Raw genomic sequence first — 14694 nt, 5'->3', positions numbered from 1 at the left:
GTATCTGCAGTCAGAGCTCAGGGCTATACCAACAGAAATCTTAGTTTTAGAAAGTTCTGGCAATATTCTGTACCTTCAAACCCAAATGACCAGAAGTCTCAGATATTTTGAGAAAATGAAGGAGGACGTCACTGCTTTCAAGATTGAATTTATGTCATAATACTGTCCAGGTAGACACCGTCTGCAAGATTATGTAACAACTGGGAGTCATCAGCGTAATAAAATGCTATTATCTCTTTTAGTATTAGGAACGAAGTTCATGGTTGAAATGATAAATTAATTTGCCCATTTTATTTTCCATACATATGTGTAGGGAAAATAAGAGAAAGTTGTACGCTCATTAAATCTAGAGCTGACTTTTAATGGTCTTTTTCTCATCTTTGATAACCTTATTAACAGAGTAAATCCTTTCCTGTGTTTTTCAGGTAATTGGAAAAAAAAGCTTTTGTCAGATACAAATGAGCGTTTACAATTTCATCACTTGGGTGGGATTCATCTTCTCTAACTTCAGCCATCTACAACATATAACATCTGAGTTATTTTCCCTAGGTTACCTTTGTCAGTGGAGGAAAAAATTGACACTTATGGAAGCGCATTTTTATTTTCCTTAATTATAGAAGGACTTTGTAGTGACTAGCTCAGATATAGTCATCTACACGGTAAACATCTAAGATCTTTGTTGCTAACAAGGCACGTTCCCACCAGGACTAGAATGAGATGCCTTTAGGGAAACTTCAGCGCGTTGGAAGAAAATGTGATGTGTCAGGAATTCAGTCAACATATACATGATTTCCTGATGTTCTTTCAGGACCAAGACAAAAGATCATTTCTTTGAGCTAAACCAAGATATGTAGCAGGTGCTTTTGAATTACCATTAGTCTGGAGATGAAACTAGCACACTGGGTAGTTCTGCATCACTGGCTGGTCAAGGAGCTGTGGGAGCATAACAGGGAAGAGTTTAAGCTTTACTACGTTTATCAACATGGAGGTAAAATTGATTTTCTTTTGCCTTGACTACAGTTTTCCATAGTGATAGCTAACCTGAATTAGCTGTTTCAAAAGCAGTGTGTGTTTCTGTCTACCGATGACACAGATTAAATATAAGGTGACAGCTATTATGTACTCAGGCAAGTTGTATTCATTAATAATACGTTTACCGTTACCAGATAGCACATGCACTCCATCAGGCCTGCGTGAGTGATCTGACTACACTAGCAGCTGTTTTGTTGTGACAAAAGAAGTCTTGATTTTTAAATTATTTAATATTTTCTCGGTAAACTGACTTTTACAGTTAATGTGCTTCTGATGTTCACATCCATTATTTTCTGGCAGCACAGAATGAAACCATGGAGAAGGAGCCCAGTTCTCCTCTTACTTGCATATATGTCAGCATGGAACAGCTCCATATTGAAATCAAGTGCAGCTGCAACAGTATAAAATGGGAACAACATAAGGAGGCCAGAAGTGTCCAGTTCAGTGCGCATTTTCTTTCTGTATCTCTCACGTGTGCTTTGTCACGAAGGATTCCAGCTTCCTATCTTGAGATGGGAATTAGTAAATGCAACACAGTCATTAAAAAAAAAAAAAATAAAGAGAAAGGCCATTTCTACTTTATGTAACAAAACACATTATTTTATAGGTTACTTTCAGTATTAGAAAAGTAATGGGAAAGGAGTTTCCCTCCTTAAGAAAAAAGAAAATTTTTGGCCAATCTTTTCTGTTGGATGCAGCTTTTTCTGTGTATAATTAACATAAATTCACACATTATGTGCATAAAATGAAAATGTGACCAGAAAACTTTGATATATGTCGTTCATGAAGATTATTTTTTTGCCCAACTGGGTGTTTGAAAATCACAGTTCATACCTGATTAAGAGAAACTGATTTTAGTAGTTAAATCTCCAAAGGATTCATCCTCTAGCTTAATTACTCCCAGCATTAACCAGGCCTTCCTGGTGCTACCCTTGAAATGTGGTATCATCCCTGGCTTTTCCATAATGTGCACGAGAAGTTCTGGGCAAGTCATTTCACCTAAACTTTTAATGGAAAACTACAAACTGCATGTTTCTAATTTTCTGTATATCTAATGTGAGACACTAACTCTGTGAGTCTGATTTCAGATAGAGTAAGTCAATGGCAACTGCAAATGAAATCATGTCGCATATATAATGTGTCGTACAAGCTCATATGCTCTGAAAATGAGCTTCTAATTATTTCCAAATTATCATTCAAAATTAGTGAAAACATTGCATCTCATTGTCTTCATACCTTAGTTCCAGAGCCATAAAACTGAGGTTAGTATTACCTCTTACTGCTCTGAAGTTTTCATAATGTATTAGGACATGGAGCTATCTACACAAAAATAAGAAGAAAATAAGCATAACTACTCACTGATTTGACTATAGTAACTATTCACTCTTGTGCAAGAAATGAAGGCTGGTGACCTTTCGATACTATGCAGTCATATACTTACAAAATCATTAAAAAGAAAATTCTGGCAGTCTTCATTCTGTCACTTCCCTGCTTTTGAATACTCGGCTTTGTGATTCTAATCTTGTCCTTTTGATGTGGGGGTTGGGGTTTTTTTGTTCTGCAGTTTCAGCTGCTAAGACAATAGACTCTACTTAGTATGAAGCCTCTGTTTTCATATGGTGACATGCAGGAATTTTACATGATCTTAGGACACGGTTTTAGTAAGAGACAAAGAGAGAAAAAGGGGTCCCTCTCTTTAGTACTCATGCAGACTGGATCATCTCCTCTGTGTTGTCCAAATGAGTGGGCAATTCTTTGGGGGAATACAGTCTGTCCTCACAGGACAGGGTGTTTGTTTCCCATTTGGTTAAACCTCTGGTAAATGGAAGTTCAAGAACATTGCTGGTTGAGGCTTTTTTGTTTGGTTGGTTTTGGTTTTTCCTCTTAGTTCAAGCACATGTACAAACTTGTGAGCATGGAACTTACCACTTATTCTCTGTTTTTTAATAATGTGGTTGTGCTATAATTTGTAATATATGAAGTGATCAGAAAAACAAAATCTGGTGCTTTTCTCTCCCAGGTGAGTGCTAAGCCATTAGGGTGCAACTCAAGCTACCTTTCATTTATTTTGAAGTTCAAAAGGATAGTTGTGAATTTATGAATTAAATTATGATTTCATCTCAAGTATCCCACTGCTTGGGTCAGGGCTGTGATATAAATGATGAGTTTTATGTCTTCCATCAGTTTTAAAAGAAAAAGAGTCTGCTGCCATTTTCACTCCAGACCTTGATCCTGTCTCTCCATGTAAAGAGTCTTTGGAAATCATCTGGTGGATTAAGACATTAAATAAACAAGGAGGGTTTGGTTTGAAAGTGAGCTAGGACTGAGGTGCTTAGATGGGGCAGTTCTGAACAGACTTGTAGCCTCATAGGAACATCGAAGCAGAGCACAGATGCATCTAGCGTTCAGCTGAGACACATATTTAAGATATATATAAGGTATTATCTGGGCTCAAATATTTAAATTCACCCCCAACTTTTCTCTCTCCATTTGTTTTGGGTTTATTGTGCTCTATTTCATGCCATGAATTTACAGTGTTGCAGGTGGGTAAAATTTCCCAGGCTTGTCAGCTGTAGGTCAAGTTGGCTGGAGACAAAACATCAGGTCTTCAGCAACCTCTGCTGACTTCGTTGGCTCCACTAACCTACGCAAGCTGGAGAGTGGACTGTGAATCTAGGAGCCAGGGGTGCTTGTCACAGCCTGTAAGCAAAGAATGCTATCTTTGTATTAACTTAAATCTTGTTGGTTGGTCTCATGTAGTCTAAGTCACTATAGTTTACAAAGTAGGTACAGCTGGCTTTTCTCAGTCCAGCAGTATAACAGTTTAGGCTGCCTACTTTAAGAAGTATTTCTCTTCACTATTTTACAGTGGTCTTTAGCAAACAGCACACAAATTAACCATTGCTGAGATAGATACATCTTTAAATCTTACCGAGTCTGTTAGAACTGCTTGCAGCTCTGAAGAAACGTGTTATTTCACTTGCGGTAGTAATGTTTTTGGCCCATCCTTCCTATATGTCATGTAAAACACTACATTCATGACTTGTAGGCTGGATTTAGAAAAGTCCAATGTAGCTAATTGGAATCATTGTGTACACCCACATAAATTATTAACTGAATTTTGTTCAGGATAGTGAGTACTTTCAATCACAAATATTCAGGATGTACTGGTATCCTATATACAAAAGGGGCTTAATGATGTCAATCAGTTCATATTGAATCTTTCCATATAAACCCCACATGAATAGCAGATAAAAATAAATGCAGGCCCACTTCAGAAAGAAAATAGTGATATAATGGCACTCTGACAAAAACGTTCCAGAAAAAGCAGCCAAAGGCATAATTTCTTCAAATTAATGGCATTCAACTTTGTTCCTTGTGGTGGGGTTAGGTCTTACTCTCAAATAAGTTATTGTACTAAAATTTCAGGTCATTGAGAAACCATTGCTTTTATATCTGTTAGCTTCAGTCCCACACATGAACCCCTTAGCCTTAGTTGTTTGTTAGGTATAATTAATTTTGAATGTGCACCGTGCTGAATAAATCATATGACGCATTACACACTTTACAGTTACTTGTATCCATCTTCCATTCACTCTTTTTTTTGTAGAGCAACATGTTAATCCATCCTAAGGAAAGAAGGAAAGGTCAAGAAAAACATCAGTGACTGCAAAATAAAATTACCTTGTTAAAATAAAGTGAGCCACAAGTTTCTGGCAGTAATCAGAGATATCTGACAGTGGAGCCTGAGAGGGAGAGGTCCAGGCACTTGAAAACAGGCCAAGTACAGAGAAGGAGTAAAAAAAGGAGTCCTGAAGCAAGCTATTGCTTGATATATGCTGAGAGAGGTTGCCCCTAAGAAGTCAGTGGCCTGCATTTATTAAAGAAAGGACAAGCTTGCTAAACAGTCCATGTTTAATTTTAATAGCACAGTTTTAGGTATTCTTAAACTGGGTTGAGCCTTACAAGCCTTTGACAAATTTGTCTCATGTCAATGCCCCAAATGACATCAAATCCAGATCCTCACAAAAATTGAAAGGTACTTGGCGTTAACATTCCAGTTCACATTCAGATCAAATTTGTCTTCAACCGATAAAAATAGCTTTTGGGCATTTCTCTTAAACGAACATCATATGAAAAACTGCACTTCCATATGATTCTGGGTCAAGGAACAAACTACTTGCAATGACCCACACTGGTTTGCCAGGTCTGCAAGCTATGAAAAGCATGTGACGGCTCTGTAACGATGCAACTTCTCTGCCATTACGTGACCAGACACTGCAGCAAGTGGTGTTAGCAGGGGTAAGGAAAATAAAACCCCTGTATACCCCAAAGATAATTGACCCTGCCTCCTACAAGCATATTGGTAATAATAATTCTACCTGTTCTTTACAGAGCTCCCCCCCATATACACACACAAAACCCACTCCCTTCATCTGAAAAGAGCTTCAAAAAGTTTGTGACTCATAGAAATTACCTATTTTACGGTTTTCCTACAAAGCTGAAATTTAAACAACCCCCAGGCCTGCAGATTTATGTATATCTTTACACACCACGGTGCATTCCACTGAAATTGAGATTAAATGCTCTCTGTATAGTTAAGCACATGTATAAAGTTTTTGTTATGTCAAAACTTTGTTTATTTTTTTAGACTACTCTCCTGCTTTTTAAAGTAAAAGGTGGAGATTTAAACAGGGGTTTTAAATGGGTTTAAAAGGGACATACGTGAAGCTGAGTTTTACTTTGAAATTTTGAATGTTCTAAGATTCCTGTCTACATATCCATACAGTTTGAAATAAAAGGAAATTGTGTCATAAATTTCTGTGAACTGAAACTGCAGAGCTTTGCAGATCTTGGATGAGGTCTCTATTCCCAATCATAAGTAGGGTAAAAGGTGGTATTTTCACCGTTTCTGAGTAAAAGGATTAAAGCAGTATTTATGGTATCTGTTTAGCTGAGGACAAGAATTACTAGACATTATAGGAGACAGCTGCACGAGAAACTTTCAAAGGTCTCATACTCATATATGGCTTACAAAATGTCATGGAGACACAGACTGGATGAGGAAGAGAGGCATTTTGGAGACAAGATCCCAGGCCATGCATGAAGGAAACTGCTATAATTTATAGGTTACATAAATCCAGGTAGCCTGACTTTCTGTCAGACTTCACATCCTTCCTTAAAATGCCATATCCTTGCAGGCAAAGGTCTCAAGCTGGCCTAAAAATCGATTGCAATGTTTGATTTCCAGCCTCCAGGCAGCAATCACAGCAGCAGTGGAAGCAGGTCCATTGCAGCATTGCTGGTAGCCTGGCTGTTCACACCTAAGCCGGTCAGGAGGGGAGATGGTTTTCCCCCTTCCTTCCTCCCACTTTTCTTAGTGCAGCGCTTGGGACATATCCAAGCAGCGAGCCAGTGCCTGCCCATTGTGCTTCCCTCCCCAAGCCCTCCTGAGCTTCCCACCACGCTGGTCTGCCTCTTGCTTCCAGTGGGTGAGGATTCCTGCAAGTAGCACAGTTTCCCAGTGGTGAATCACTGCTCTGCCAGAACATTACAGGCTCTTTACATTTTTTTTTCCTCCTGTGCATTTGTTTTCTTACACAAAGATGTGTGTGATATGTACTTGTACATAGTTAATCTCTCTTTGTTTTCTTGCAATGTGTGATATGTATTTGTCCATATTTTATCCCTCTGCTTCCGCATGGGAGATCTGCTGGCAGGTAGAAGGGGGCAGAGAATTACTAATGCCAAAATCCTTCCTGCATTTGGAAGGGGGCTGATTCACAGTAAAAAGGTCTGGATGGGACAAATGTGAAGCTTAATTGATTAACAAGTAATTGGTGTAGATAGACCTATATAGGACTCTACCACCAGCTAAACTGTATTAGGAAGAAGCAGGATCGAGCGTCAAAGATTACCCTGAGACATTTAACAGCTGAGGTTTAATAAGGTGTCGAAGTGGCTTAGAAGCCACATTGACTCCCCTCTCCACATCTGCACTTTGCTACAAGTCTAAATGCGGCTTATATTCCAAGGCCTCTGCTCTGACATGTTCTGATATCTGGGGTTTTTTTCCGGTTGTCCCCATCTTTTAAAGCTTAAAGCTATTTGGTTTCACTAGTAGGGGAAGAAGTGAGTGGCTGAAAAACCCAGGCAAGAACATTGAACTGAAATTACTCTCAGGGGAGACCTTATCAGGTGCTCTTTACAGCTACCTGAAAGGAGGTTGTAGCGAGGTGGGGGTTGGTCTCTTCTCCCAAGTAACTAGCGATAGGACAAGAGGAAATGGCCTCAAGTTGCGCCAGGGGAGCTTTAGATTGGACATTAGGAAAAATTTCTTCACCAAAAGGGTTATCAAACACTGCAACAGGCTGCCCAGGGAAGTGGTTGAGTCACCATCCCTGGAGTTATTTAAAAGAGGTGTAGATGTGGCGTTTAGGGACATGGTTTAGTGGTGGACTTGGCAGTGTTAGGTTTATGGTTGGACTCGTTGATCTTAAAGGTCTTTTCCAACCTAAATGATTCTATGATTTCTATGGTTTCTACTTTCCTTTATGATAATATTTAAATCGGTCCTAAAGGTTTTACTGCAGAAAAGGGACAACTTTCCTCACATAAATGTCAGAATCACTTAATACATTTTCAGGATGATGATGAATTTAACTTTGTTCATATCCCTATTGAATGCAAGAATGTCTGCAAAGCACATGATCAATAAGAACTGACCTCAATATGTCTAAAATGAACTGGAAATAATAAAATTATTTAAGTTACTGCTACTAAAGTTACAGCTACTTGTTTGGGCAGTGTGTTTGGGGGTGATTCTATTCTCAGGACAAACAATTTAAAATATCTGAAGAAAGGCTTATGTTCCCAGATAAGGATGCAACATTAAAGGCAGAGAGAGAAGAATGGGCATTACCTTCAAAAGACATTTTGGAGGCAGGAATAAGTAACAGAGAGGAAAAGAACTGATTTGGGGGGATTTCTGTTGTCGGTAAAATGCTGCACAGATAATAAAATTTAAAACTTTGACAGCTGTATTGAGACAGTATCTCTGCTTGCATAGAAATTCTCCCAAAAAAATGCATCTACATTTCTTATTAATCTGAATTAAATTCTTGCATTCAGAGGGAAATATGCAGTCTTTTCAGCCACTGCTAGTGTGAGTCAGTCACAGTGTCTCTAGAGATTCCTTCTGCCACATAATCCCACTGCAGCCTTGCTCTGGAACAGAGATCTTTGCATAAGAGCTACAGCAGTTATTCTTTTATATTTTTTTGATGAAAATTTTAAGGAAATGTGCACAAACATCTGGGCAAGTAATAACCTCTCACTCACCTGCATGAAGTAACTAATAAGCCATTTGCCACTGTTAACAACTCATTGCACAGCTTTATACAGAGATAACTAAATCAAGTACAGGTCTTCAGTCTTAAATCTGTTGGTATACAATTATCTGCCAAAGGAATATAATCTGTTTGCAAAAAAACCAATGAGGTGAGACCAGTTTTGAACCTTGCAAACACAGATTTTCCATTATAATTGTATATTTAGAAAACCTTAGTTACAAAGGCCTGGGCTTCTAAAATGTGTAAGAAAGTGTGCATCTTCAAAGGAGGACAGATACAGAGGGGAAAAAAAAGTCCTCTGGGCAGGGAGACTGAAGCTTGGTTTCCTGAGTTTTTGTGACCTGGGTTGTAATAGACAATACCCAATTAAACACAAATTCCAAGCAAACCTACTCCTGGCACTGTGTGAGTCGCAAGGTCTCTTTCCTGAGGTATCTGATGTCTAATAACGTAGCTGATCTGACACTTGCAGGCTTTCTTCAGCAAGCAAAGTCTTTGTCTTCTACTCCTCTGTTTATCTCATGAAACATGTGAACTCTATGCCCCATACCACCCTTCATAGTGCTCAAATTTGGCTGAAATTAGCCAACAATTTCGGGAATTATTGGTTGGAGACCAGTAGACAGTTACATAGCATGACTGCACATACACTATTTCCTTGGGAAAAAACCAAAGCAATGTGGTACTTTTAATGACTTCTGGAAAAGCAATGTAATATGGCCTTTGTCATTCCTATATGATTCATCCTTTTTTAGTCCAGCACAAAACCATATCTGATTTACTAACATTTAAGGGGACTTTTTCTCAGAAGTAGGTTTGGATACCTGACCTGAGACAGAATTCTGGACTGATCTGTTGTTGTACTTCTGGTGTTTCTAACATTAAGCTGAATGCATTTATATGAAATAAGTGGATAGATTTTATTAAAAAATAATAATTTTCTCTGACAGGGAGAGGGGTGGCATCTTTTTCCTGACATTGCATAGATAAATTCTGAAAGTTACACAATCTGAGCTTAAAGATAGTTTATTCCTTTGCATTATAAAGAGGCTTATTCGAGCACACTTAGTGAGATAATTCCCAGATTTTCTCAGATGCCTGAGAGGTTTGACAGATGCCTCATGGAAGCCAAATGAAATGAGAAGTAATTTATCAGGTATAATATGCCACTATAACTGTTTTATACATCTTTAAATAGCCAAACTGAAAAATGTTGGTGATTGATCTTCAAAATATGACTTCTCTGTAAGGAGCACATGTTCCCATTTTTTGGTTATTCACACCAAGAGCTCTTAGGCATTTCCATATACTGGCATTTCACAGAGTCTTCTATTAGCTCTACTAGCCCCATCCCCCAATGTACGATCCACTCATTTGGTTGCATGGTTTGTTCCTTGACTTTGAAGATATTCAGCTGTCTGTCTTCTTGCTTCACAAATGTCTAGGTCTCAGACTCATAATTCATCAGACTCAGACTCAGGCTTCATCGTGCAGGCACTGAATTCTGAGTTGTGGTGGGCTCCTTGTAGAACAGAAGGCAATTCAGCATTGCTGAGATTCATGAACTTCAAGCACATTTGTTGTTTTATTGATCTCAGTGAAAACACAAAGAAAGTAGCCAAGTGCAGTGTTGAATCAGAGCAATAGATAGTATGTCAATTAAATGAAAACCAAAATGCTTTATAACAAAGTATTTAATTCCCATATTCCTCGAGGGACTTGTTGAAGGTGCACACAGGTCTTCGACAGTCACTCTTCTCATTATCTGCCTGCTTCCCTGTTTAAAGAGTTCCCATTATTCTGTCAGCTGAAGCTAGCATTATTTTCACAGTCCACAAGTCAGTGAAGGTATCAGGAAAACCTAACTCAACGCAGTAACCATAACTTGCCCTTTTTCTCAATAGCTGTTTCTAATATGCTATATAGAATTGTAACCCTAAAGATGCTGGTATTAAATTCTGAGCTACTTCAAGTTTTTCTTCCTTTTTTTCTGGAAAGAAGAAGTGGGAATGAGGAGAGAGAGAGAGAGAACTTTGAAAGGTTAAGAGTGTTTTTGAGGTTTGAAAAAAAAATTACTCTGGACATTTAAAAAGAATTTTTTCTTCCTTGGAAAAGAAGTGTTTTCAAATGTTGATTTCTCAAAAATCCCTGTCCTCTAGAACAGAAAATTCACTAACCCACTCCATATTAATAAATTGTAACTTGCATCAGCTGAAGATTCAAAAAGACCATCTCAGAACTTGTATTTCTTTTAAACAACCCATACTCAGTTGTTCTGTGACTATAATATTGTGCATGATGGTCCTTTCACTTCACCTTTAATCCTGACATGTCTGCTTTAGACTTAGCATCTTTGGTTCCCTGAGGAGTGTCAGAGTGGGTAGGATCCTAAAAAAAAAAAAAAAAAAAAAAAAAAAACCAAAACCAAAAAATTGGATCACAAAAAAAAACTTGGGGCAAGATATTCAAAAGATGTGCATAAGTATCTGGATGTTTTTGAAAAACTTGACAGATGCCTGCGTCTGTAGGCATGTACTTAGAAATTTAAATTCAGTTTTCATAAAATTGTGTTCTGAATCAAGAAGAAATACTGTGCATTTTTCTGAACACAGCACTGTCTTCAATACATAGAAAGGTATCAGCAAAGGGACTTTGGGTCACATTAATCTGTTTACTGGAGATGGTGGGTATACCAGGGGTTCTAGTTGTTAGTTTAAAGTTTTTTAATCAGGCCACTCTGTTTATTAACCATACGCTAAAAGAAGACTGACTGACTTCTAAGAAAGAAGTTAATTGACAACTGCTGCATATTCTGGGAGCTTTCTAAGGACTGTGAATCGACTACATGGTTGCACCCAGCCTGATCCTGTTCTTATCATTCTCTGCTTGCAAAAATGGATTATTTCCAATGGGCTTCATTTTGAAAAATGCCCTAACTTTTGTATTGTTGTTACAATAATAGTAACAAGAGCAAGCTTGGCTGCCTGTTTTGGCTCAGAGAAACAACAGAATTACAAATGCAGCTGATGGAGAAAAAGAAACATTACTCCAGCGAACTCTGAAATCTCCCAGAACACTGCAGTGTTTAAAGAGAAAAAAAAACCAAAACCACAAATACTTCCCTGGTGTAATCATTCCTTAGCGTGGTGTCAGAGCCTTACCATTTGTTTTCATTTAGATTCAGTAACTTTCACACAATTTTAGGGTAAGATCTAAAGTCCACTAAAATTCTTTGGACCAGATGCTGTTCTACTCAATTATTACTCTACAATGATCAAAGAGATCAGTATTTGGCTGTGGGCTACAAAACAATTGGAAATTTTGAGTTTGGATGCCAACTATGAGGTACTGCAGAAGATTTTGATTTTCACCCAGCAATCATCTTCGAAGAAAAGATGGTCAGGTAGTTAAATTATTGGTTTGAGATGCTGTTTTCTCCTTGGGGTGCCTGCTTGGTTTGCTCAACTCACATACTACAAATGTGCTACTTAATTATTGTAAAATCTTTTGACTACAGAGTGTGGCAGCTGATGTGGAATTCAGTGTTTCTTACAAATAACTGCTCATGTATACTGCAAAAAAAAAAATTGCAATCCTTGGAATAAGAAGTTCTTTAGTGGGTATATTTCTATATGCAGTGAAGGTCAGTATGGATCTTTGGGCATCATTGGCCTCAAATGTTCTTTAACAGATAATTGATCTCCAACTGTACTTCTACAGATTGGCACAGCCCAATCTACAAGTAGGTAGGAAAAAAGTCTTTCATTTTAAATCTCATCAGAATTTACTGTTCTATAAACAGAAAATTATAGAGGTGTTTTTTTAAGAAGTGCCATGGAGATACTCTCCCTGCAGTTTACAAGCCATGTCTGCTTGGCTTCTATGGGGTATAGGTTTCCTGAATAAACAAGTGATTTCTTCATTATTTTTGGAAGTGTATGCAGTGCTGCTCTGCGCTGCGCCAGAGCCCAGGCATTGTTTATGTGCACAGTCATCTATCTTCAAGGTGCTCAATGTTCTTACACTCTTCAGTCAGCTCCTGCCGTAAATTACATATTTACAACCCTAATGGCTTCAGGAAGATGAAAACTCAGGGCTGAAACCTCCCCTACCACTTTTCAAAGAGGCTGCTTTAATCCCCACCTTGGAATTTCAGGCACTTGCACTCCATCCAGCAGTTTTAGGAAAAACACTCAGCTCAGTTCATCAAAACATCATCCTCCCCTCAGTGTTTTGGACTACAGGTTACTAGAAGTCAGGGAAACAGGGTGCTTAAAAAAAATGACTTCATAGTTCCCCAAATTGCACTCCTTGATTAATCTTAAGAAATTAGAACTCCATTACTGTTCTAAATATCACAACCACTGAGATTTCCTAGGGCTGTGCAGAAGAATCAGGAGTTAGAAGAGATATTCCTGCACATTGGGGTTCTGCAGGACACTGCTGGCTGTGCCACGCAGGCTGTGCTGCAGGCAAGACAGAGAGAAGAAAAGCACAGACAAAATGTACTTGTAGTTTCTACTTAGAAGGTATGGTGTATCCTCTTTTGAATAAGATAATAATATGTTCAGAAAAAAATGTGCAAAAGCAAAGGCATCGGGTACATGTGTCAGAACTGAACATCTGGAACCTCTACAACCACCCTTGTGAAGCACTGTCACTCCAAAGTACTGTCACTCCCTTCCCTTTCCTTGTTCTCACCTGTCTTTCCAGAGGGGCTTTACTGATATTTGCCTAAGGCAAGGTTTAGCAGGAGCTGCAATATCTTTTTAAAACTTAACACAATAGGAAGAAAAGATAAGCTCCCAGGTATGGGAGCCTTCCTTGACTATGTGCCCAAAAGTCTGTGTATCCTTGTGCTAACGGAGGGTTTTGCTGAAAGATGTTTCTTCAGCTTGATAGGGAAGAGATGTGGATCATTAGCAGAAGCAGGTGAAATAGAGATTTTTACAACCTGGTTTGGGGATCATTTACATCTTTGTTGTTAATACAGACCAGATATACTAAAATTCTTAGTCAATAGGGATTTATACCAAACTGCTAAATAAGAGATATCTGAGGACCTCGGGCCTTCCCTCTGGCAGTGTTGTTGGGGATGTTATGGGCTTTGGGAAGTGTCCATAGCTCCTCATCACACAAAGTGTGAATATACTAAAGACCCATGTTTGGAAAGGCTAAGAGGAACACGAAGTCTATGGTTGGGTTTTTTACTTGAAGTCTGTGAATCTTCATAAGCCTAAACCCCCAATTTTTATTTTTTATTTTTTAATGTAACAATTACTTTGGCTAAGATTTCCCAGAAGAACCTTCCCGTCAACAGCCAGCCTGCTGTGTCCTCCCATGTAATGTCCTGAGGTCACAGTCTTAGACTGTATCTCTCCCTGGTCATCCTCATTTATCTTACACAGCATACAAGTAAAGCGTGCCTAAATAAAATACTGCTTCCTGCTCCAGTGCGAAAAGAGTAGAATTTAACTAAGAGATCGTGGAGAATTTATTTTTAAAATTAGCTCTCAATCTTAAAATTGAGCTCACTGCAAGGCACTAAAGAAAATGCTACTTCTCTATATCATCATAGACTTAGAAGCAAATTTAAAGGCATACTAGTGAATATTCAACCCCACTTACTGGCTTGTCCCAAGTCCTCTTGTACTGGCTTCAGTGCAATTTAATGACATTTCATTGCTAACCAGATACTTAAATATTCTGCAGAAGCAAGACCTCAACTTCAGTTGCAGAATCTGCATTTAGTGATAACAAAGCAAGATTCCTTCCTAAATTACAGGATATGTAGGCTCAATTTAGATATGCAGTTTTAGCAATAAAAAAGAAAAGGGATTGGGGGGTAGAAGGGAATGTGTTTGTTAAAATAGGACAGATGTGGTCTGTCTTAATTCCAGTCCCTAGACAAGGAATATGTCTTTGGCATGTTTGCATAACAAATTTTAAGGTAAAACACATTTAGCAAAAACAGTGTTTCCCAGCCTTCATGGGCATATTAAGCAAGTCTTGCATTTTACACTATGCTTTGCTCTCTGTGTTAACCTAAAGAAATTTGTATCAACCGAAAGGAAAAGGTAAGATCTGGTCATTACTAGCTGATGAGATTGAATTGGAATGATGGGTCTGTATAGCAAGCTTTAATAACTGGTTGCCAAACATCGAAATTAATAAAATTAATAGAAGAAAAAATCCTAATGTATATATTTTTAAAGCTTTCAAAAATGGTGAATTTTCCACTTTGTTTTTCAGAATTCTATTTCAGTGTATTGTCCAGCTCCTCATTCATTTTCATAATAGCAATACTTAG

At 38.2% G+C, this 14694-nt stretch overlaps 1 protein-coding gene across 2 annotated transcripts in view; it reads left to right on the top strand.

Moving 5' to 3' along the window:
- The window catches only part of UFM1 (ubiquitin fold modifier 1), a 70421-nt gene that overhangs the window by 37105 nt on the left and 18622 nt on the right, over window positions 1-14694 (top strand). The window contains exon 6 of one of the 2 annotated variants that reach the window (XM_075139739.1): window positions 7910-8023. The exons of the other annotated variant lie outside the window; for it this stretch is intronic. Within the exon in view, the coding sequence (XP_074995840.1) occupies window positions 7910-8007 (98 nt within the window). The 3' untranslated portion in view covers window positions 8008-8023. Of the gene's footprint in view, window positions 1-7909; window positions 8024-14694 lie in introns of those variants that run through there. 2 annotated transcript variants of the gene reach the window in all.

Source organism: Calonectris borealis, chromosome 1, assembly GCF_964195595.1.
Source record: "Calonectris borealis chromosome 1, bCalBor7.hap1.2, whole genome shotgun sequence".
NCBI classification, from domain to species: Eukaryota; Metazoa; Chordata; class Aves; order Procellariiformes; family Procellariidae; genus Calonectris; species Calonectris borealis.
This window is presented reverse-complemented; position numbering and strand designations above follow the sequence as displayed.